Below are 23,485 nucleotides of genomic sequence, written 5' to 3' on the forward strand. Positions count from 1 at the left end.
TCCCTTCTAGAGTATCCAAGGTATTGTTTAAAATCACAGACCACATGTTCAACTGAACTGTCATTATCATGATATTTCCAGTATTTTGAACTAGTAGGAGATGACTGTCATCATCCAGGCGCTCACACAAAAATTATGACTTCCTCTTTTTAGTCAAGTGGTATTTGTACCATACCATCATCTTTAAGCATGTCCTCCCTTGCAGTGTGACTGACAGACCGAGGTCCTCTTCTTGGCCACCGTAGGTGTTAAGTGAAAAAGATATGAAAGATTCTAGGCTAGTAAGGATGAGAGTAAGGAAATTAACATTTATTGAGCACATAGTATGTGCCAGATACGGTACAAATATATACTCTCATTCAATCCTCATGACAACCCTGTGAGGTAGGCAGTATCCCCTTTTCACGCATGAGGAATCCCTTTTCTGACAACGGAGATTGCCTCTTGAATTTTTCTGTTGACATTCGCTTTCATTTATCTACTGTTATCCTCCCTATTGGAGAGATTTTGGCAACTGTATAACCTGAAAAGCCTACTTTCACTCAATAAATATGAATTTAATGAAGTAAGTTTCACAGTAGATCATTGGATGATTGAAAATGGGAACCTATCCTCCTTCCATCTCAGGTTACATCCTTTTCTAGCCCTTGTTAAAGACGTCCTTGCCTATTAAGCACTCTTGCTTGATTTCCATATTTCCCATTTATTAAATACACAGTGTATTCATCATCGACCCAATTGACCCTCTGGGCTCAGTCTCCCTAGTCGCATAGGGGCCAGGAAGCCAGACTGTTGAAAAGTACATGTTGAATGTTCTTAATCATGAAATGACCCCTCCAGCTTCTAGTTCAAATAGTACCAACATGGTTCACCTACCTCAGACTTAGATCAAAGGGGACCATATTTCTCCTATATACACCTTAGGGGGAGCTCAGAAGGCTTCCTTAATGGTTCTCCTTCAGCCCTGCATGAACGGACCAGGAATGAAGTCCTGTATGTCCTTCCTCCCCCTTCTCTCTGAAGGATGACCTTGGTCCTCATCTGTACTCCTGAGCAAGTAGAACCTTCAATTTTCTTCTCATCAACTTCTTTATCAGCTTTCTCTTCCCTCATTTGATTCCAATTTTCTGGACCTTATAATAGTCTAGATAAAAGCATGTTTCAAAGGAAACCAGCCTGTGTTGGGAGGGACCAGCTTATCTGTGCCATGCTGCGACAAACACCGCAGACTCGTAAAACCTCCCTTGCATTTGACACGGTCCATCCCATCTACCCTGCATCTTCAGGACTGGGATAACAGAAATGAAACTGTACTTCTCAGTCTTGAGGGTATATGCTGTGTGCAGCCTCATCTAGCATCACTTCAGGTTTCTAGGGAAATGTGTAGGGGAAGATGCAGGATCCATGTCCCATTCCTCCCTTTATGTCCCACTAGAAAGTCTTTTCTCTGTTCTTGGAGGAATTGGTTCCAAGAGTATATGATCTCCCAAAAATGCGTGTTGCCCCAGGATCTTCAAAGGATGCTATAGCTATAGGAGAGACTCTCCACGCTGACGCCTGCCACAGCTGCGTACAATTCAGGCACCACCAATTCTGGTACTTGCAACACAGCCTTGTCATTTGCAGTTCGAGCAGCAGTTTCTAGGCGTGAATGTAGCTCTCTAAGTGAGGGGCGGCTGTCCTCACTCCAACGCCAGCAGGACTTCATGAGACCGTACCTGAAAGGAAAACAAGAGAAACAAGAGAAACAAGAGAAACTGTCTCCTCTCCTAACAAACCTTAAAAAAGGAAACCTATGAGTCTTTAACCTACTTCTCACTGCTGTGTCCCATATGCTTCCCAGAGAATACTGTTCCTTCTCATCTTCCTAATGCTAAGTCTCTTAATATCATCTTCTCAACAGGACCCTTTTTATCAAAGGAATGACTAAATATTTCCTAAACTACAATCAGTATGACAGAACAGTTTTTTTCCCATTAGATTACCAAAAACTCTGAAGTGTTTTCATCTTACATGTTATTCATTTGCATCATTCCAAACCATTGTTATAACTTATCTACCAGTATGAGCTACATTACAGCAAGGAAAATAAGAAGGTATGGAATAATACGATTTATACTAATTTCAGATAATGTAATTAGATGGTTCCTTCCTTTAATCCAGGTCATTTCCCCCCTTTATTACTTAGCTTCTCCAGGAAATTGCCTTAATCGAGATAGAAGTACTTACCACCTTTAATCTGTCTTTGCTTCAATCCAGTGTCTAGAGAATTTACAACATGGCCTGTTTTCAAACACTCTTCATCAAGTCTCATTCCTGCCCAGGAACCTACAGTGATTTACCACTGCTCACCATATAAAGTCAACATCCCACCCCCCAGCTTCTTAGCACATAGTTCTTGCCTAACTGAAGCCCTCTCCTCCTGGCAAGTCAGTGTCTTGCTATACCCTAGATGTGGTTAGTAACACCCAACTCTGTCTTTGCTCATGCTCTGCCCAATTCCTTGAATATCCTCTCCATGGTTATCCTTTCCTACAGGTTTAAGTCTCAATTCCTTTCCTTATAAACCTCAGCATGCACTGTGTTTCTCACACTCTCTAATGTTGTACAATGAGACTTTGTATAAGATGCTACTTTAATAATACTGCTAACGTTTTACCAAGAACTTATTTATTACAAAAGGCATGGTAGGGAAACTTAACATGCATTATTTCATTGTAGCCTCAAAATAATTTTGAGGTAGGATTATCATTATACCTATTTTAAGATAAGTAAACAACGCACAGTAAAGTAGTAGGACTAGGACTGAACGTGTGTCTTTTTGACTCTATGAGATGAATCTGAGCTTTTAACCATTCTACTTATTGCCTCAAACTTGATGTTGATTTTCATGTTGTTTCTGATATCCTTCTTCAAGACCAGGTACTTTATCAGTTAAATGTCTCTCCCCCGTATCAAGGACAGCCTTTTATACACATAAAGCCTATCAGAAATATTTGTCAACAACTTCATTCTAGTATACCCAGCCAGTATCACTATACTGTGTGTATGTGTGTGTATATACACATAAAAATATATATCAACAGTTATGACATTTAACAGTTTTAACATGCTTGATGCTGTAACTGTTTCATGTTGGGAAACCCAGGTGCTGGAAATTTACCCTTTCAGTGCTGAAAAATTTACAAAATAGCAACAACTTTAATAGAAATGTATATTAATATATTAACTCCTGTCTTCTTAAAAATAATTTACCTTTCCTTATGTTCTATAACAACCTTTTTTGTACTTTATTGGTTATAAAATTCTGAGTGTAATTTTTAATTTTTCCATTTTCTGCCTCTACGTTAGTTCACCAACTGTCCCTTTCTGCTGACAATTTGATATCCTCCTTCTCCTGCCTCATTTCTTCTCACCCCCACTTTGGTTGGCTTCCGACATGCGTAGAACTGGGAAAACAGATAATCAATACGTTTTTAAGTTAAATATTAAATAGGAACCAGTGAGTAACTGTAGTGCAATGGATTTTATGACAACTATATTAGAACTGAAGCTAGTAGTCTCTAACTGAGACTGACATTTAAATAGATAAAACACTACTGTATTTGCATTGGATTTGGTCTATTTTAAAAGCTTCCAGAAGAACTAAGCTTTAACAACATTAGCGAACTTAAATTTCTAATATAGTACTCAGTGGTTGCCTCAATATTTTGTGTGTGTGTATGTATACACACATACATATGATATACATATACATGTACATCGTATATGTGAGCAGATGTGTTTTACTGCAGAGGTTTGGTTTAGTGTTGTACATTAGCACATAAAGGACAGCTGAGGGTCATCTGAGCCACTCTGAAAGGGGCATGACTGATGAAGAGCAAAAAAAGATTTTAAAAACCATTTACATGGTGTGTGTGCAGCTACTGGGTCTCTTCATGATTTTCCTTCTTTGGAGATGCTGTAGGATGCTGGTAGGGGGGATTTCAGGATATGGAGGTGCCCCTGTTGGTATGGAAAGAATGAGAGTAGTAAGAGAACTTAAGGGTCCTCAGAATATAAAGTATAACTAACACTACTCTCCATCCACCTGGGCTAATTACCTGCAAAAGCATAGCAATAGGAAAAATAATAGATATAATATAATTGCTCCCTGGTGATCAAGTAAGGATATAGCTTAGAGAATTTTGGAAAAAAAGAGATGGGGGTGGGTACTGATAACTTAGCAGAACGTTGAGTCTTTAGGAAAGTAACAAAATAAAGCAAAGTGAGAGATAAGATCTGCCCTCTACTTCCCAAACATGAGAAGGTGCTCTAGTTTCTCCATCAAGTGGATTAATAAATCTAAAGACAATATTTTTATGTTTATGCAAGATCATCCTTGGCATCATCCTTGGATTTTAAAACATCCCATGGAATTGGTAAAGTCTTGAGGGAAAGAAAGAGAAAGAAAGCAAAAGGAAGTTAAAAACAGAAGAGGGAAGGAGAGAGAGAGGGAGGGAATCAAGACATTACAAGACTATCTCAAAAATCAGGGTTCTATGTCAACTCAGTTCAACCTTCAGAGATTGTACCGAAACCCCTTCTCATAGCAAGTGTCGTCCACCACCCAAATAAACACCCTTGTATATTTTTGTAGAGGTGCACACTGCTTTGGGGATCCTCCTTACCTAGAGTCACCATCTCGTAGAGCAGTATCCCAAAAGACCAGCTGTAAAAGAAACAAGGCCATGGATTTAATTTCTATTTCTGCCTTTTGTAAAGACCGCTCACTTAAGTACCAGAGGCCTTCAGTAAGAACCCCATTACAAAGGCAGTGAAAGGGAATCAAGGGTGACTGATACAGTAAGCAATGAGGTAGTGCCATTAGAAAGCACTTCTGTCCAATTCCCTTAGAATCTAATCTACTTGAGTACTGAATTTAGGTCTCCTTGTTTCTATATTACACATTAATAGATATTTACCATTATTTGCTAAATTGTGAGTGTTTGTGCAAACATGCAAACATATTCACCCAAACATACAGAAATTCCCCTCTGCATCTTTTTCATCCTTCCCATTTCTCCCTGCTGAAATTCTAGCCTTTATTCTTAGCTCAAGGCCAAGCAAGTTTTATCATTTATCTACTATTTCCTCAGTAGATCTAATTGCCCAAACCTAGGAAAAATATGAACAAGTTTTATACATAACTGGAGTAGGCATTTGCCTAAACAATATGATTCAAGAGATGTATATTTCACTATTCTATAATATCATCATTAAATGAGCAATATTTCCCAGTTAAGCTTATTATTCCCAGACCTCTATTCAAAAGGAGATGTCAGCGAAACAGCAATGAAATAAAAAAGCAGTCTTCTGGGGACTTCCCTGGAGGCCCAGTGGTTAAGACTCTGCACTTCCACTGCAGGGGGGCATGGGTTCGATCCCTGGTCGGGGAACTAAGCTCCCACATGCCGTGCGGCACAGCCAAAAAATAAATAAATAAAATAAAAAAGCAGTCTCTTAATTGACTCACCACATCAACTGATGTTCTAAATTTCCCCCACAACTCATAACATTCATGGCTAGTAAGATGTTCTATATTGTGTTTATGTGCTCCTCCGAGCAGTTGAGTTGTATGGCTACCAAAGGTCAATCGCAGTTCTTTACAATCCTGTTTATGCCAATCCTACATGTAACTGTAATTATGTAATCAATTAAATATTATGTAAGCTGATTAAATATACATGCCAAAAGCATTAGCTCCCTGAAAACTAGATTGAATGCTTTGAAAATATTCTATAAAACCAAGCTGCTAAAAAGAAAGTGTTGTCAAATTGTGTGGGTGAGACAACTGTAGAAAACTGGGGAAAAATTAACAATAAATGCCTGTAGTCAAATTGCGTCACAATTGTTTTCAAGTTTCTCACTCTATTTAGAGTCATCCCAAACTGAAACTCAAAAATAATTCATTATGGATGCTATTTATACAAGAAACACAACACGTAACTTCATTTAGCATAGCAGGTCTATCCCCTTGGCCCTCCTCCAAAAGATTGATAATTAAATATCTATTTATATGTTTTAAGTTAAAATAAATTGAGTATACACACACATATGTATTTATTTTAATAAGTCCTAGTTTAACTAAACGTTTGATTAAGCGGACCTACCTCTTTCAGATAAAACTAGATAAACAGATAAAACTCCACCAGATTAAGTCCTCAGATACTAGCATGAATAATCTATTCATTTTTTTCTCTCCTAATTAAGGTTTCTAATCTCACACGGAGGGAATACTTCAAAAGGCACTAAAAAGGATTGCAGGCAGATGCCAAGTATGAGCTCTGCCACATAACACACATTTTTGCTTGAGAGTCTGACTTCTCAGTAGAGATTTCATGTGGAGACATAATTGACAATAGACCCAGTCATGTTCATGAGCTGGAGGACACCTGGGTCAAGAAAGGGAGAAATCCACAGGGCAGGAATAAACCATACATGTCTCCTTTGATGCCAGCTGGTCTCAGCAGAAGCCGTTCTGGGGCGAGCCACTTGAGAGGTACGATGCGAGTAGACGAGATGGCCCCTCGGGAGTGAACTTCATAAGCCAGGCCCAGTCCGCAGAGTTTAGCAGTGAGATCACACTGGATCAGGATATTCCTGGCTGCCACATCCCCATGGAACAGATGCTTATCCTGGAGAAATTCCTGTCAACATGAGATCAAAGACGGATCAGCTCTCTGAGGTCATGGCTTAGCTCACAGATAAAGAGAAACAAATCCTTGAAAAGACAAGTATATTTTCTACTCTGAACAAGCCTCATTAATAATGGCATATCGCTTCCAAGTATTTATTAATTTTTTAATTAATTTTTTTTTATTTATTTTTGGCTGTGTTGGATCTCTGTTGCTACACACGGACTTTCTCTAGTTGCTACACGCGGACTTTCTCTAGTTGCAGCGAGCAGGGGCTTATTGTTGTGGCTTCTCTTGTTGCAGAGCACGGGATCTAGGCACGCAGGCTTCAGTAGTTGTGGCACGTGGGCTCAGTAGTTGTGGCACGCAGGCTTAGTTCCTCCACAGCATGTGGGATCTTCCTGGACCAGGGATGGAACCTGTGTCACCTGCATTGGCAGACAGATTCCTAACCACTGCACCACCAGGGAAGTCCGGCTTCCAAGTATTTATAATGAATCAGACATGTTTGCATTGTGTTTAAGATTAGCAAACTGGGGCCTCCCTGGTGGCGCAAGTGGTTGAGAGTCCGCCTGCCGATGCAGGGGATACGGGTTCGTGCCCCGGTCTGGGAGGATCCCATATGCTGCGGAGCGGCTGGGCCCGTGAGCCATGGCCGCTGAGCCTGCGCGTCCGGAGCCTGTGCTCCGCAACGGGGGAGGCCACAACAGTGAGAGGCCCGCATACCGCAAAAAAAAAAAAAAAAAAAAAAAGATTAGCAAACTGATACCTATACTTCATTCCTTTTTTAAAAAAATTAAAAGACTTTATTTTTTAAGAGTTGTCTTAGGTTGACAGCAAAATTGAGTGGAAAATCCAGAGCACTCTGACATCCCTTCCCTCCCACTTCATAGTTTCCTCTACTATTAACAACTAGCATCAGTGTGATACATTTGTTACAACTGATGAACTGATACTGATACACTATTTTCAACTGAAGTCCAGAGTTTACTTCAGGGTTCACTTTTCACATTGTACATTCTCTGGGGTTTGACAAATGATTTACACATTTTGGATACACTGATATACCCTTATATATATATATATATATATATATTTTTTTTTTTTTTTTTCTGTACGTGGACCTCTTACTGTTGTGGTCTCTCCCATCGCGGAGCACAGGCTCTGGACATGCAGGCTTAGCAGCCATGGCTCACGGGCCCAGCCGCTCTGCGGCATGTGGGATCTTCCAGGACCGGGGCACAAACCCGTGTCCCCTGCATTGGCAGGCGGACTCTCAACCACTGCGCCACCAGGGAAGCCCTACCCTTATATTTTTGAAGACACATTTATTAGTAAATACACTAGCTTTGCTTTAAAACAAACAAATAAAGCTTAGCAAACTGAGCAAATAATCCAACTAACATTTGTACTGGGTTTGGAAATTATAATCTCCTACTCTGACCCTGACCCTGGCCTGTTTTCCTCTCAGATAGGACCCAGCTAGACAAGGGGAAGGAGAGTAGGTTTCAAGTTTCTAGCAGCAGTCTTCCAAACAGGGTAATATATACATAGCAAAATTTAGTGTCATAATAATAAATTTATATACAGTTTTACATCATCTCATTTTGTCCCTAAAATAACTAGATGAGGTGAGTTAGGGAAGTAACTTTCAGATAAATCTAAATGATTATATAAGGTCACACTGGTACTAAGTGGTAGTGACCAGAACCCAGTATTCTAATTCATAGGAAGTACTACAAATTCTACTAATACTTTTCAGGCCAGGCTGCAAATCAGAATTGCTCGAGAGATTTATAAATTCATAAGGTTTTCTCTCCAGATTTACTTAACCAAAATCTAGGAAGAGGGACCTGATAATCTATATTTTTAAGAAGTATCAAAATGATTATAGCACAGCCAAGAAGACATTTGAGAACCACTGCACCTGAATGACACCAATGTGTTGAAATCATTTCCCCCAACATCAAGGTGTTCAAGGCATACAGAGATGCTGAAAACCTATACATAACTGAAGCGCTGGAGACTGAGGTCTATGATTACTAAACAAGAATGGTGTGAAAAAATAAAAGGTGAAGGTGGTAATTTCCAGTCATTGATGGTGAAGCAAACAGTGACTAGCAGGGATTTTTTTGTTTTTTGGTTTTTTGTCTCAGGTGAGGTCTCAGAACAAAGATATTATACTCTAATGAGAAGAACTGAAGAATATACTGATCTTGAGGTTGTTAAAAGTTAGAAAAAATAGTATGATGTTGCCTTATAACTGGTAATCTTGGGCTCTGAGGAATGCTGCAGTGTGATCACTGCATCTCTATGGGGCACCCCTGCAATTATGGTTCAGAATACAAGGTAAGCTCTGTCCTGATACCCTAACTTTTTATTGAAGTATAGTTGATTTACAGTGTTGTGTTAGTTTCAGATGTACAGCAAAGTGATTCAGATATATATGTATATATATATTATATATTTATACATATATACATATATATATATTCTTTTTCAGATTCTTTTCCATTATAGGTTATTACAAGATATTGAATATAGTTCCCTGTGGTATACAGTAGGTCCTTGTTGTTTATCTGTTTTATATATAGTAGTGTGTATCTGTTAATCCCAAACTCCTCATTTATCCCTCCTCTCCCCTTTCCCCTCTGGTAATCATAAGTTTGTTTTCAATGCTGTGAGTCTATTTCTGTTTTTTAAATATTTCATTTGTCCTGATACCCCAACTTTTTTTTTTTTTTTCCGGTACACGGGCCTTTCATTGCTGTGGCCTCTCCCGTTGTGGAGCACAGGCTCCGGACGCGCAGGCTCAGCGGCCATGGCTCACGGGCCCAGCTGCTCCGTGGCATGTGGGATCCTCCTGGACCGGGGCACGAACCCGTGTCCCCTGCATCGGCAGGCGGACTCTCAACCACTGCTCCACCAGTGGTTAGGGTATCAGGATACCCTAACTTTATCAAGGAAATATACCAACTAGGCCATCCAAACACCACAATTAACATTTATTTGTATGATGTACTCTCTCCCTCGCTCCATGAGAACTTCAACTAACTTTTTCTCACTTCATCACCTCTTTTTTCCTAAGCTTTCTCTGATTCCATTTATATCCCTTGTATATTTCATACCTCAAGGTGGCAAGATATATCAAATACTAAAATAGTAGCTTCACAGAGCCCTGATTTTCCATAACTAATTTTAAACACAATTATCTAAATAATTTCATAGGAATAGTCATCTAAATTTCCTGAGTAATTCTGGTAAAGGTAATTTTTTTTTTCTTAAACCTTGAGTTCTTTCTCTTCCCTGTTTATTTAGGTTAGTTTAAAATAAAGAAATGCTCTCACCTTTGCCCCTTCTTATTCCTCCTCTTCCACTTGTTCCTTGTTCTTTTTAAAGTATCTGTAACTCCTATCACATTCAGTATCGAAGCAAATCTACAACCTAACATGTTCTGAACTAGTATTTCTTGTTTTACAGGTATAAATTATAAGCTTCCTTCTGGTTCTGTAGCCTTTCACCCATTCAGTTTCTATTCCCATTTCTTCTCCCAACTTGCTTCCCCTTTCCCCTTTTACATCTGTTAACATTAGTATATATCTGGAAGTATGTGGACATACAGCTCTTAGCCCTGGCTTTTTACACTTAAGACTGAGAAACCTTTTAAAACCCTTCCTGTTCCTTCTTTTTTTCTTAAAAAAAAAAAAAATGTATTTATTTTTGCCTGCGTTGCCCTGGTTTTTTACCCTTAAGACTGAGAAACCTTTTAAAACCCTTCCTGTTCCTTCTTTTAAAAAAAAAAAATTTATTTATTTATTTATTTTTGCTTGCGTTGGGTCTTCATTGTTGCACCTGGGCTTTCTCTAGTTGCTGCAAGCAGGGGCTACTCTTCATTGTGATGCACAGGCCTCTCATTGTGGTGGCATCTCGTGTTGGGGAGCACAGGCTCGAGGCGCACGGGCTTCAGTAGTTGTGGCATGCAGGCTCAGTAGATGTGGCTCATGGGCTCTGGAGCACAGGCTCGGTAATTGTGGCACACGGGCTTAGTTGCTCCGTGGCATGTGGGATCTTCCCAGGGCTCGAACCTGTGTCCCCTGCACTGGCAAGTGGATTCCCAACCACTGCGCCACCAGGGAAGCCCCCCTGTTCCTTCTAAAAACCCTAAATTGGGACTTCCCTGGTGGCACAGTGGTTGAGACTCTGTGCTCCCAATGCAGGGGGCCTGGGTTTGATCCCTAGTCCAGGAACTAGATCCCACATGCATGCCACAACTAAGGAGCTGGCGAGCTGCAACTAAGGAGCTCACCTGCTGCAATGAAGAAGCCCAGGGCTTCCCTGGTGGTGCAGTGGTTGAGAATCTGCCTGCTAATGCAGGGGACACGGGTTCGAGCCCTGGTCTGGGAGGATCCCACATGCCACAGAGCAACTAGGCCCATGAGCCACAACTGCTGAGCCTGTGCGTCTGGAGCCTGTGCTCCGCAACAAGAGAGTCTGCGATAGTGAGAGGCCCATGCACCGCGATGAAGAGTGGCCCCCGCTTGCCACGACTAGAGAAAGTCCTCACACAGAAACGAAGACGCAACACAGCAAAAATAAATTAATTAATTAATAAACTCCTGCCCCCAACATCTTTTTAAAAAAAAAGAAGCCCACGTAATGCAACTAAGAAGCCAGTGAGCTACAACTAAGGAGCCCGCCTGCCACAACTAAGACCCGATGCAACCAAATAAATAAATATTTTAAAACACCACTTTAAACTGACTACTTTCTTCCTAGAATTACCAATCCTGAATTATATTATCTAAATAATTTCATGAAAGAATTGAAAACAATTTATTGGTGCTTGAGTTTCCATCCCCTGACTTCCATCTTCTTTCCTTTATAATATATACCCCATTTGAGAGCATAACTGAGAAACATGACATTAAATACCAAGCTAACAAGAAAAATCACTGCCATCTGTTGTCATTTCTCCAAGCCTTACCACAGCCAAAAGGACCTGCTTCCCTATGTGATATATTTGTTTTTCTGTGAGGTCATATGGAAGGCCATCCATGGTCATCACATCCTAAATAGATAGAGAAAAAAGCAGTATATCAAAATGACATGAACAGATCTGAAAGAAAAAATAGGGGCAGAGATATTCTTAAATGCAGTTATCAAAGCTAAGGAAAATACACAAAAATATAAGGACTATAAGATTCAAGGACAGATGATATGAGAGATTCTCAGATATGCAGAGAAGTACCATGATTTATTGGACCAGGAAAACAGTAAAGAATGTAGATGAATAGCAGAATTAAGGAAGAACAGAATAGCAGGTAAGAAAGACAAGTATATATAAGACTATCCATTGGATAAAGCAGCAATTTTCCTAGGGCAGAATGTGTGTGTGTGTGTGTGTGTGAGAGAGAGAGAGAGAGAGATTAATTAAGCACATTAACTCAACACATCTTGACTGAATGCCTACTATGTGCCAGATTCATTTTAGGAACTCAGAATACAAAAGTGAGCAAAATAAATATGTCTACTGCCTTCCGGAGCTTATACTGTGGCAAACACATGTGAATCAAAATAAAATAATCATGCATAAATACATGGTTACATATCTATAAGTGCCATGAAAGAAATGTAAAAGAGATCATATGATTGTGAGGAAAGAGAGCTCATTCAGTTGGAGAAGCAAGGAAAGCTCTTGACAAGATCCGAAGAGTGAGTGGCCATTGACCCTACAAAGAAGGGAAAGGGAGAAGTCTGGTGTAATGAGAAAAGCATGTGAAAACAATCTGAAATAGAGAGGCATGCAGTCTGAAAAATAAAAAGAAACAAGTGAGGTTAGGGCACAGACCAAGTGACTGATGGATAACCTCTTAAAAAGTTTAAAATCTCATGATGTGCACATTGTCCTATTTGCATCACTGGATGGAAGAAGTCAACAAGGTCTCTTTTTCATACACATTTAGTAATACAATGATCAGCCTACCTAGCAGGCTTGATTAATATTGAACTTTGTTCATCAGCAAGTGACGAGCTAACTAGGAAAACATGGAGCACTTCAAAAAGAGGAGTAGATAGAGAAGTGGTGAAATTGTAAGGAATAGGACTTGCACTTTAGCCTGGAAATTTCTGAACATTTAAATTTTTTTTAATATGAATTGGAGATATACAAACTTTCAGGCTGAATTTCTCCTTAACTCAGCCTCGGCACACTAGGGTGATGATACAGAATGGAAAATATACTTGACACTAACAACAAAATTATTACTAACAGTAGTTAGGTTGTTATGCAATTATCATTAAAACAGCTACCATTTTGAGTGCTTAATATGTTCCAATCACTGTTTTTACAGACATAATTTCCTTGAATTTTAATAAGTATTTATTATTACTCCCACTTTACAGATTCCAAAAACTCAGACTCAGAGAGGTGATTTGCCCAAAGTCACATAGCTTGTAGGAGATGGAGCCCAAAGTCCACTCTCTAAATCTGCACTGACCAATATGGTAGCCATTACCCACATATGCCTACTTGAACGTATATTATTTAAAATTAAATAAATTTGAAAATTCAGTTTCTTAATCATATCAGCCTCATTTCAAGGGTTCTGTAGCCACATGTGATTAGTGGCTACCATATTGGACAGAGCAGATATTCCATCATCACTAAAAATTCTATTGGTTGGTGATAATCACTCTCTGTTATGCTATTATAATGTCTCTCTAATTTGTCATTTATCAGGCTAATTGACAAGTGAACAGCTAATAAGCCAGGTCAAGCTTTTCCTTCCCAACACCTCTACCCTACCACTTACCCGGCGACAGGTCCAGAGAAAGCTGAGCAGGTCCCCCTGGGCCACATCCTCCAACACCATATAGAGCGGCAGCCCTTCTGTGCAGCAGCCTTCCAGCTGTACCAGGTTCTTGTGCTTCCCCAGGTACTGATAGAACTGGATTTGCCCTAAGAACTCCTGCACCTCTTGGAGCCCAGCTGGTTCTGTGGAGGACAGAAGAACCATGGGGAGTGAGCAGTCAGAGTATCACCAATAAAATGGGGGTTCAAGTCAGGAAGCAACCTCAGATGATAAATTTCAAGGCTCCAAAGGGGAGTGAGTGTAGACAAAAAGTAAAAAGAAAGAGAATCAATTAGAAGATGATCTTCAATGTCACTGATCTTTTGTCAAAGGTAACATAGAACTGTAGGTCTTTAGAACTGGATGGGCTTTCCTCTGCCTAATAGACAAGTGTTCTGTTCACATTAAAATATTATCACACATTAAAATATTACCACTTTAGACCTTTGGATTAATATTCTTGCTAATCCTATCCTTGTTGTGTTTTATGTATCCATCATTACTGGTCCATATCATGAGTATCAGCAAAAAGAAGGAAAATGCAGTAACTGGAAAAGATATCAAAACAGTGAAGAAACAACCACAAAATCCTCATTCAAGTAATATCTAATATGGAAAAATCAGTTTTAACAGCCTTGATAGGCAAGGTTGAGCTAGGGAAAGACCCAAAGAAGAACCTTTCTGTTGTGAGTTTTTACTTTCTATTCCCTTCTTATTCTGTGCCCAGTTGTGACCACAACTATCTGTTGATTAACATCTTAATGTCTGCAAAGCCTGTTAGCATTCACTGTTGAGGGCTCACAGTAAAAAAAAGTTAAAAGAGGAAAGGAAGTCCAACACTTCTCCTTTTACCTTTTAAAGCCTTGAGGACAACACTCTTGGGCTCACCAGGGTCCCCAGTATATATCTTGGTTCGGTAGATGGTCCCAAAACTACCATTGTGGATTTGCTCCAGAACTTCAGAGAGGTGCTCCCGGGGCAACTGCAGCTTAGCCAGGGAATGTGTGGAGGTTCGTAGAAGGCTTTCCACCGATGTCTCCTTAAGTGGTACAAACACACTTCCTTCAGGTCTTGCTGCTTCCCAGCTTAGGCCCCTAGATGGAGGCACGTGGGCAACACCTAAAACAAAGAGGTGGCACCAATAAGCTTTTTCCTAGCCTAGGGACTCCAAGAAAGCAGAACCTGGAACAAACCAGCAAGGAGTCCCTTCAGCAATTTTCTCTCTGGCCAATGTGAGGATACCTTCTGATGCTTCTCTATGAACCAGCATCAATACAAACCTTGTAGAATTTATGTAATAATCCCATTACTTCTAAGACAACGGAAGATGGACCTCTGAAAATGGGTAATGACATTTCATCTCAGTCTTCCTCAGGATTACAGTTCAGTATGAGTATAGTATGAAGACAATTAAGGAAGTTACTGAATAGGTATTCAAACAACAGACACCTAAATGTGGTGGTAACTGCCAGTGGAGACTATCATTAAAGTCAATCAAATGGCTTCCCAAGGTGGAGGGTAGGTATGGATAACTACTCAGCTTTAAGTTAAAGTTATTCCTCCCTCAAGTGGTCCCCAAAATTAAATTATTCCATATTTCCAAGAGTCTCAATCAAAAAATTCTTTTCGTACTTTCCCCCTTTCTAAACCAGCTTTTCTCCATTAGAGAAGAGAGATTCATTCTTTTTATTAAATCTTTATTCATTCATTAATTCATCCATTTATTCAACAAATATCACCTCCTCCGTGCCAGGCACTGTTCTAGGGGATAGGAATAGGCAAAGTCCAGATTCTCATGAAGATTACCATCTAGTGGTAGGAGAGAGGAAGAAGATAATAATATACTAGGTAAGGAGTGTTATGGAGGAAAAGAGGGGAATAAGAAGCATCAGTTATGCAATTTTATGTTTGAAGGTCAGGAAAGGTCTTTCTGAGAAGATGACTTTTGAGAAATAGAAGCAATCTGAGAGCAAACCATACTGGTATCAGGAAGAAGTGCAGAGGTTGAGGAAGGAGCATTCTTGACATATTTGAGGAACAGTAATGAAATCAGTGCCCCTGGAACCAAGGGGACAACTGGAGGGTTACAGGAGATGAGGCCAGAGAGGGCCCAGATCATGTAAGGCCGTTAAAAGAAATTTGTCTTGTACTTCCCTGGTGGTGGAGTGGTTAAGAATCTGCCTGCCCATGAAGGGCACACAGGTTCGAGCCCTGGTCCAAGAAGATCCCACATGCCGCAGAGCAACTAACCCCGTGTGCCACAACTACTGAGCCTGCGCTCTAGAGCCCACGAGACACAACTACTGAAGCCCGCGTACCTAGAGCCCGTGCTCCGCAACAAGAGAAGCCACTGCAATGAGAAGCCTGCACACCACAACGAAGAGTAGCCCCAGCTCACCGCAGCTAGAGAAAGCCTGCATGCAGCAACAAAGACCCAACACAGCCCAAAAAATTAACTAATTAATTAATTTTTTAAAAAAAGAATTTTGTCTTTTTTCATTCTAAGTTGAGAAGCAACTGGGGGTTTCATGCAGAGAACTGACAGGACTGACTTATGCCTTAAAAGAATCATTCTGCTGCTCTGGGACAATAGAGCATAAAAGGATACAGGCAGAAGCTGGGAAACCATTTAAGAGTGTATTATGATTATCTATGGGAGGTGAGGGTGGCTTGAGTCTATTTTGAAGACATAGTTAACAGGATTTGCTAATGGATTAGAGACGGAGTGTGACAGAAAGAGGGGTCAAGGACACCTTCAAGATTTTAGACTGAACATATAGGGAGCTGGGCTTGCCATTTACTAAGATAGGGAAGGCTGTTGGGAGAGGAAATTGTGAGGGAATTTCAGGACCTTCGTTTTACACACATTACGTATTAGGTGTGTACTAGGTCCAAACTGCAAAGTAGGTGGTTTAGTATAAAAATCTGAGTTCAAGGGCCTCCCTGGTGGCGCACGTGGTTGAGAGTCCGCCTGCCGATGCAGGGGATACGGGTTCGTGCCCCGGTCTGGGAGGATCCCAAATGCCGCGGAGCGGCTGGGCCCGTGAGCCACGGCCGCTGGGCCTGCGCGTCCGGAGCCTGTGCTCCGCAACGGGGGGGGCCACAACAGTGAGAGGCCCGCGTACCGCAAAAAAAAAAAAAAAAAAAAAATCTGAGTTCAAGGGGACTATAGTCAGAATCAAGAAAGTAATTGAATCCATAAGACTGAAAATGAGATCATTTACCAAGTGACTGTAGATTTAAAAGGAAAGAAAAAAGTGTTTCAAGAAGGAGGAAGTGCAAAATAGTGTCAACTGCCTTTGACAGGTCAAGTAGGATGAGGACCCCACAGAGCTGACAGTGGTGATCTTGGAAAGAGTTCTTTTGGTGGATTGGGCGGTGGAAAGCCTTGTTTTAGTGTGTTCAGAAGAGAATGGGGCAAGTAGAATAGTGAGACTGAGTTTAGACAAGTTCTTTGAGACGTGTTTTTTGGGGGGTTTTTGGGGTTTTTTTTTTCCTGTACGCAGGCCTCTCACTGTCGTGGCCTCTCCCGTTGCGGAGCACAGGCTCCGGACGCGCAGGCTCAGCGGCCATGGCTCACGGGCCCAGCCGCTCCGCGGCATGTGGGATCTTCCCGGACCGGGGCACGAACCCGTGTCCCCTGCATCGGCAGGCGGACTCTCAACCACTGCGCCACCAGGGAAGCCCTTGAGAAGTTTTTTGTAAGAGTGAGTTATAAGAGAATTGGGATACAATTTAGAGAAGGATTAGGGATCAGCCACTGTAGAGCTTCATTTACTGTCAGGATCTTTTTTTCCTTCTTTTTTCTCTGAGTTTCCTGTATGAGCTGATTCTCTTCCATGATATGCTCAGTGGTACTCCAGAAGAGCACATTATCGCCTCCTACCTAATGCTTCAAAGACTATTATGAAGGCTACCTCTTCACATCGTAAATTCCAGAAGCACAGGGTAGGGCTGTAATGCATTGTAGAGTAAAATGTCATCCTTCAAAGCTGGTTACAAAGCCTTGGGCTTTACCCAAGCCTTGATTCCCAGTCCTTAGACACTCACATGGCCAAAGATTTGATCGTGCAATAGGACGAAGAAGACAGAAACAGGTTACAGGAGGCCTCTCTTGCCTACTCTTCTTTCAGCTAACAAGCATATATTACATGTCCTTGAGAAGAACTCACCCTCCTCTCAACTACACAGGAGGGGACCCATACCCGCTATCTCATTGCAGGGTCCTCTAGACTTGGGCTCACTGAGGCTTGTGCCTTATTTTCTACAATCTCCATCTTCCCCGAGCCACTGCCCAGCCCCGGTTTGAACTTTACCTCGTAGTCCAGGAGACTGCTGTTGCTCTCTTTGTTCTCTGATGAAAAGCCACAGGATGACCCCAAGGAGAATGAGGAAGATCCCAACCAGAAGGGTTGGGATGATGATGATTTCATACTGCTGCTCCCGGACGACTAGGTCGGAAATCAAGCAAGTAGAGAAGAGATTGAAGAAGCAGCCTAACCTGACTTCCCCTACCCATCAGTCTTCAGCTCACCCCACACGATCATCTCTTCCTTCTGATCCCTCTACCACAATTGGGATCAACTCCCTACTCTGAAATCCCAATGTCCCTGTGTCTTAGCCCATGAAGTATGCTATGCACCTCATCTCTCATTTTTCCCACTGAGATGGAGGATGCAGCACATCTGGATCTATGATTGCCACTCTCTCCCCCCGCCCAAAGCCACTAGTGCCAATTCAGTTCTCACCATTGTCTGCATTTCTATTAGAAATCAAATGACCTTCCTTCCAGAATCTATTCAGACCTTAATCTCCATCATCCTAAACTCAGAGGGCAGATCTCTATATCATCTGTACTTACTACACAACTTGTCACTGAGACTGCATTCCAACAGCATCCGCGTCATGCGCCTCTCATCTCCCATTGCCACACCGCAGTCCAGTTCAGCGCTTGACCCCCAGAGGATGCAAAGAGCACTAGAGAATAATCCCCAAGGACTGAGTTGTTCTGAAAAACTAAAATAAAATGGAGCACACAGAGAATTTTAAAACACCTCTCCAAGTAACTAGTTATTAAGGACACAGGTACCTGGAATGCTCCAAGCCACCAATTCATCTCTATCCAACTATCTGACATTCAAACTGGGAGAACTTTTTTTTCCTGCCATTTTTCTTATACAGCTAATCCAGCCCTGATCTGGTGTTATCCTTTCATGCCATTGTTTCTCAAATTATTTTAAAGGCTCCCCTCCCACCCTAGACTGCTGCTCCACTGGTCAAGTTCATGAATGGTGCACAACTGTGGTCCATGAGCTATGTGGGAAAGATCTATCTCTCTCTCTTTTTTTTTTTTTTTTTTTTTTTTTTTTGCGGTATGTGGGCCTCTCACTGCTGTGGCCTCTCCCACTGCGGAGCACAGGCTCCGGATGTGCAGGCTCAGCAGCCATGGTTCATGGGCCCAGCCGCTCCGCGGCATGTGGGATCCTCCCGGACCGGGGCACGAACCCGTGTCCCCTGCATCGGCAGGCGGACTCTCAACCACTGTGCCACCAGGGAAGCCCAAGATCTATCTCTCTTACAGTCCTTAAGAAGGTCTAATTTTCTTTTTCTGTGTATCCCCTCATTTTTAAACAAAACACAATTTCATTTTTATACAAAACTAATTCAGACAATGAATCCATAGTTGGCAGATTTCAAGAGAGATGAGTTATGCATTTGCTTTCCTTCTCTGAAACATCCCTCTACCACATTCTCACTACCAGTGAGCAGGTAGCAGTTATCAATAAAACTATTTAATTCTGCAACTCTCGGAGCTTTCCCTGCCCATCATATACAGATAGACACAGACACTCATTCTTACCAATATTTGGATGAAAGCAAGTGTCAGTACTAAGCCGTCTTCTCTTCCTCTCTTTTTTTTAACAAAAAGGAAATATGTTCATATGGTCCAAAAATAAAAATATAAAATTGTGTACCATGAAAATCGTTTCCCCACCCCATCCTTCTCCATCTGTCCAGTTCCCAATTCTCCTCCAAGTAGACTATAGTTGCGAGTTTCTTGCTTACCTGGCCAGAGATTCTTTACATGATTATATTCTATATCATCAGCATATATTTCTATAGAATTCTATATAATCGGCATATATTTCCAAAAACCCAATTCTTTCTTTCTGAAGAGAACTGGTGGTCACCACTCTTCCATGTATATAAAAACTTTATTTTGCCCTTGGTTAACTTGATTCCATGGCCAGCAAAGCCAGCTTCTTTCATTCTGATTGATCTGAAACAAATATGGTGATTTTTCACTGCCTAGGTAACTCTGAATATGTGATCCAGTTCTGTAGTGATTTAATAACAAGGTAAATTTTAGAAAATCATAACTGTAGCTTATACGATATTATACTATATTGTACACATGTGACATTAGCCATATTATGGTCCCGTCTGTTACATTACATGTTGTGTTTTATTATTAATACTAATAACCACTAATACCTTATCGAGGCAGAGTGTCTCAGTGCCGGAAACACATATGTAAAGAAACCTCCCAGCCAGCTGAGTCTTCTTTTCACTCTTCCTGGAGTTGCATGAGTTTGTCTGAGGGGATGAGAGTTAAACAATCCCCTTACAGCTCAGAAGAGAGACAGGTGTGTGGCTGGTTGACAGAAACCTAAGTAAACAGAGGAGTAGCCAGGAGAAGGAACATCACAGAGAGAAAGGGAAATTCTTATCTGTGGGCTTGCGCATAGGGAGGGATCTATGAAGCCAATGAATGGTAAGATAGCAAAGTCCATCTCATGGAGTTTGTAAGCCAAAAGGCAAGGTGAAGGTTCCCACAATTCCACAAGACTGCATGAAAGGGAAAACACTTGTAAAAGGGCAAGAAACAGAGAGCCTTGAGAGGGCAGAGCGAAGAAGGTCCTAAAAATAAAACATTAGCTCAGCCAGGAGAATTCAAACATAATTTGCAAATGTCATTCTGATTCTTATTTTCCTTTCCTCTTACTTCCTTTTCGGTGCATTATCAGATGTAATTATTTTCGTTCAGGGAGCAGCCAGTTAAACGAGTTTGGATCTCTGGGGAGTCGGTTCTGGGCGTATAATCTCCCTTACCACAGTACAAGAGGAAAAAAGGGTCGGGCAGCAGCCAGCTCCAACTCGTGAGCTCTGCCCAGAAACCAAACTACACACGTGCTGACGCATACTTGAGCACGAAATGTAAAGCCCTGTGCACATGTCCCCAACGTAGAGCTGCTCAGGTGGCCACCCACAATGACAGCACATGGCCAAACATACCTGTGGCCAAGGACCCAAGTCCATGCCTATCCCCTTTCACCTGGGTATCACACTTACTAAAGAGCACCCACCTTGGGATACAACGTGACCTTCTATTGCATTTCCTGAGCAAGGTTCTCACCATCAGTTGTAATTGTGCTTAGACAGTTTATAGAGACTGGGCTTAACAACACGTAGCGGCCCGACGAAACTGGATGCTGAAGCAAGAAAATAAACCTATAACGTGGCGAGGCCCACTCAATAAATTGCTTTCCAGATGTTTGTATAATAAGCCCTTTCCGAAGATTACACTTTGGCTAGAGGCATCTATAATATACCAAATGAATGTAGAATTTTTAAGGAATACACGCCAGGTATACGCCTATATCCATGAATGCCTACACAGGAAACTTACCACACAAAGCCCTCCAAAGCACTTAGGTCACAAAATTCTTATAATCACTTGTAAGAACAGTATTTCTCTCCACATCATTTTTCTCTCTGCAACTAGTTGAATACTAACATTCAATTACCACATGACTTGGCCTGCCCACTCTGTGTCAAGCTAAGAAAAGCCATGGCTAGATGAAAAAACCTTCTGGGGTGGCCATTCTTATGCGTTTGATTCTAACCCATCTGATTATTAGAAGAATGTACCTGACCAGCATTTCTGTACAATATGACCAGTACTCTGTTCCCTTCAACTATATCTCACTGGGTTAAAAGAAAAAAATATGTTTGCTACTGCTTCGTCTCTTAATTGGAGTGTAACGTCCTTAAGTATGTAAAACACAACCCTATATGCCTTATCCTTTCATGCCATTGTTTCTCAAACTATTTTTAAAGGCTCCGCTCCCACCCGAGACCCCTGCTCCAGGGCTCAAGTAAATGTTCACAGCACCTGTCTGAACAAGTGTGGTCCGTGGGTTATGTGGGAAAAGTCTACCTCCCCTATGGTCGTTAAGCAGGTCTAATTTTCTATGTGTCTCACTTATTTTCTAAACAAAACATTTAATTTCATTTTTATACAAAGCTAATTCAGACAGCGAATAAAGAGTTGGCAGATTTCAAGTTCTCTCTTTAGTGCCACGTATTATTACGCGCAGGGCATTGGAACCAAGGGTCCAAGTGAGGTTGTGAAACTGTTAATTCTGATAACTATATTTGACAGTGGAAAATATGTACATAGCTTGCCTAAAGTTTACACATACGTATGGTGCCAAATCTCTCAGGCAGGGCTGTAATTAAAACAATATTATTGCCTCATTTGTGGTTATCCTTCCTTATTTTTTCTCTTTTCATTTGCTCCTGACTTTCTGTTAGCATACTAAAAGATTTAGTTCCCCCGCCCCCCAAATCGAGAATCTAGAGGGACACAGAGCACTATGAAGGAGATACAAATAGGGAGAGAATGAGAATAAAATCGGAAGCGAAATCCACCCCAAATTTTTTCAAGACTGCAGTCTAGAGACCATAGAAGTGATTGATCACAACTGGAATTGAACTAAGTATTCATATTAGCTCTCCAAATTCTTACATATATTTACAATGTAAGTACAATGCACACTGCATCTTTGCATCTGTTTTATTATACACAAAGAAAGACAGTTCTGTTTGCAATAATAACACAACTCTGATGAGTGACATTTCTGTTCAGTTAGCATAATAATGTCCCGGACATAAACAGCGATTTACTCGTGAGTGTCCAGAAGAAACTCTTCTTACCAAAATTCATCTACAAATAGAACTTTAAAAATTAGATGCAGGGACTTCCATGGTGGTCCAGTGGTTAAGACTCCAAGCTTCCACTGCAGGGGGCAGGTGTTCCATCCCTGGTTGGGGAACTAAGATCCCGCATGCCCCAGGGTGAGGCCAAAAAAAAAAAAAAATTTAGATGCATTCTCCTGTACTCTGTCTGCCTATGTGTTGTGAGAAATTCCTCAAAAGACTGTATGACACATGGTCCCGTTCCCATAAGGTGTGATTAAATCTGTTATGCCTGCCTCAACCTCAATCTGACCACCTGCATCTCTGCACAAGTGGATCTGCCAGCCATGTTCTCTTCATACAGACAAGTGCCCCGCTGCCTAGCTGGGCACTGTACTGGGTCAAGGGGGTTATTAGTAGCTGTGGGCTATGGGGCAGAGGACACAAAGACCCAAAGTGAGGAAGATAAAATATATGGAGATGTCACCCCGAGACGGAGACCGTCTGCCTTCTGGCTCTGTCACTCAGCCTTCCCTTCTCTTCCCCGATCATCCTTACCCCTGAGCTGTCTAGCCAAAAAACTCACTTAATGGAGTGACAACGTTAAGTTGGAAGCAAGATAGAAAAGAACTGCTCAGATCTAGAGGATTCCAGAATTACTTATCTCCAACATTCTGAAAACCGAGCTGTCCTTCCTGTTTTCAGATCCAATAAACATATATTGATGAACTGCAGTGTGCATGTATCACGCTAGGCTAGCCACTTTCACACACAGGAGGAAACTGAGGCTCAGAGAGATTAAGTTCTGAATTAGGGTTTTAAAAAAAACAAAAGGCAAGTAAATAAATGTCAGAGAAAGGTTTCATACCCCAGTCTTTTTTCTTTCTTTTGGCCGTGCAGTTTGCGGGATCTTAATTTCCCAACTAGGGATTGAACCCGCACCCTCAGCAGTGAAAGTGCAGAGTCCTAACCACT

At 41.3% G+C, this 23,485-nt stretch overlaps 1 protein-coding gene across 5 annotated transcripts in view; it reads right to left on the bottom strand.

The window, feature by feature from the left end:
• Positions 1-683: 683 nt before the first annotated feature.
• The window catches only part of STYK1 (serine/threonine/tyrosine kinase 1), a 52,404-nt gene continuing 29,602 nt past the window's right edge, over positions 684-23,485 (bottom strand). For 2 of the 5 annotated variants that reach the window (XM_060113598.1, XM_060113601.1), the window contains exons 2-10: positions 18,390-18,544; positions 17,845-17,979; positions 14,381-14,647; positions 13,490-13,671; positions 11,662-11,745; positions 6,481-6,689; positions 4,671-4,711; positions 3,909-4,005; positions 684-1,718 (exon numbers count right to left, since the gene is read on the bottom strand). In XM_060113598.1, coding sequence (XP_059969581.1) covers positions 1,514-1,718; positions 3,909-4,005; positions 4,671-4,711; positions 6,481-6,689; positions 11,662-11,745; positions 13,490-13,671; positions 14,381-14,647; positions 17,845-17,979; positions 18,390-18,453 — 1,284 coding nt within the window. In that variant the 5' untranslated portion in view covers positions 18,454-18,544 and the 3' untranslated portion in view covers positions 684-1,513. Of the gene's footprint in view, positions 3,450-3,908; positions 4,006-4,670; positions 4,712-6,480; positions 6,690-11,661; positions 11,746-13,489; positions 13,672-14,380; positions 14,648-17,844; positions 17,980-18,389; positions 18,545-19,594; positions 19,765-20,023; positions 20,095-23,485 lie in introns of those variants that run through there. The other 3 variants (XM_060113599.1, XM_060113600.1, XM_060113602.1) reach the window with 3 other exon arrangements.

Source organism: Mesoplodon densirostris, chromosome 11 (assembly GCF_025265405.1).
Source record: "Mesoplodon densirostris isolate mMesDen1 chromosome 11, mMesDen1 primary haplotype, whole genome shotgun sequence".
NCBI lineage: Eukaryota > Metazoa > Chordata > Mammalia > Artiodactyla > Ziphiidae > Mesoplodon > Mesoplodon densirostris.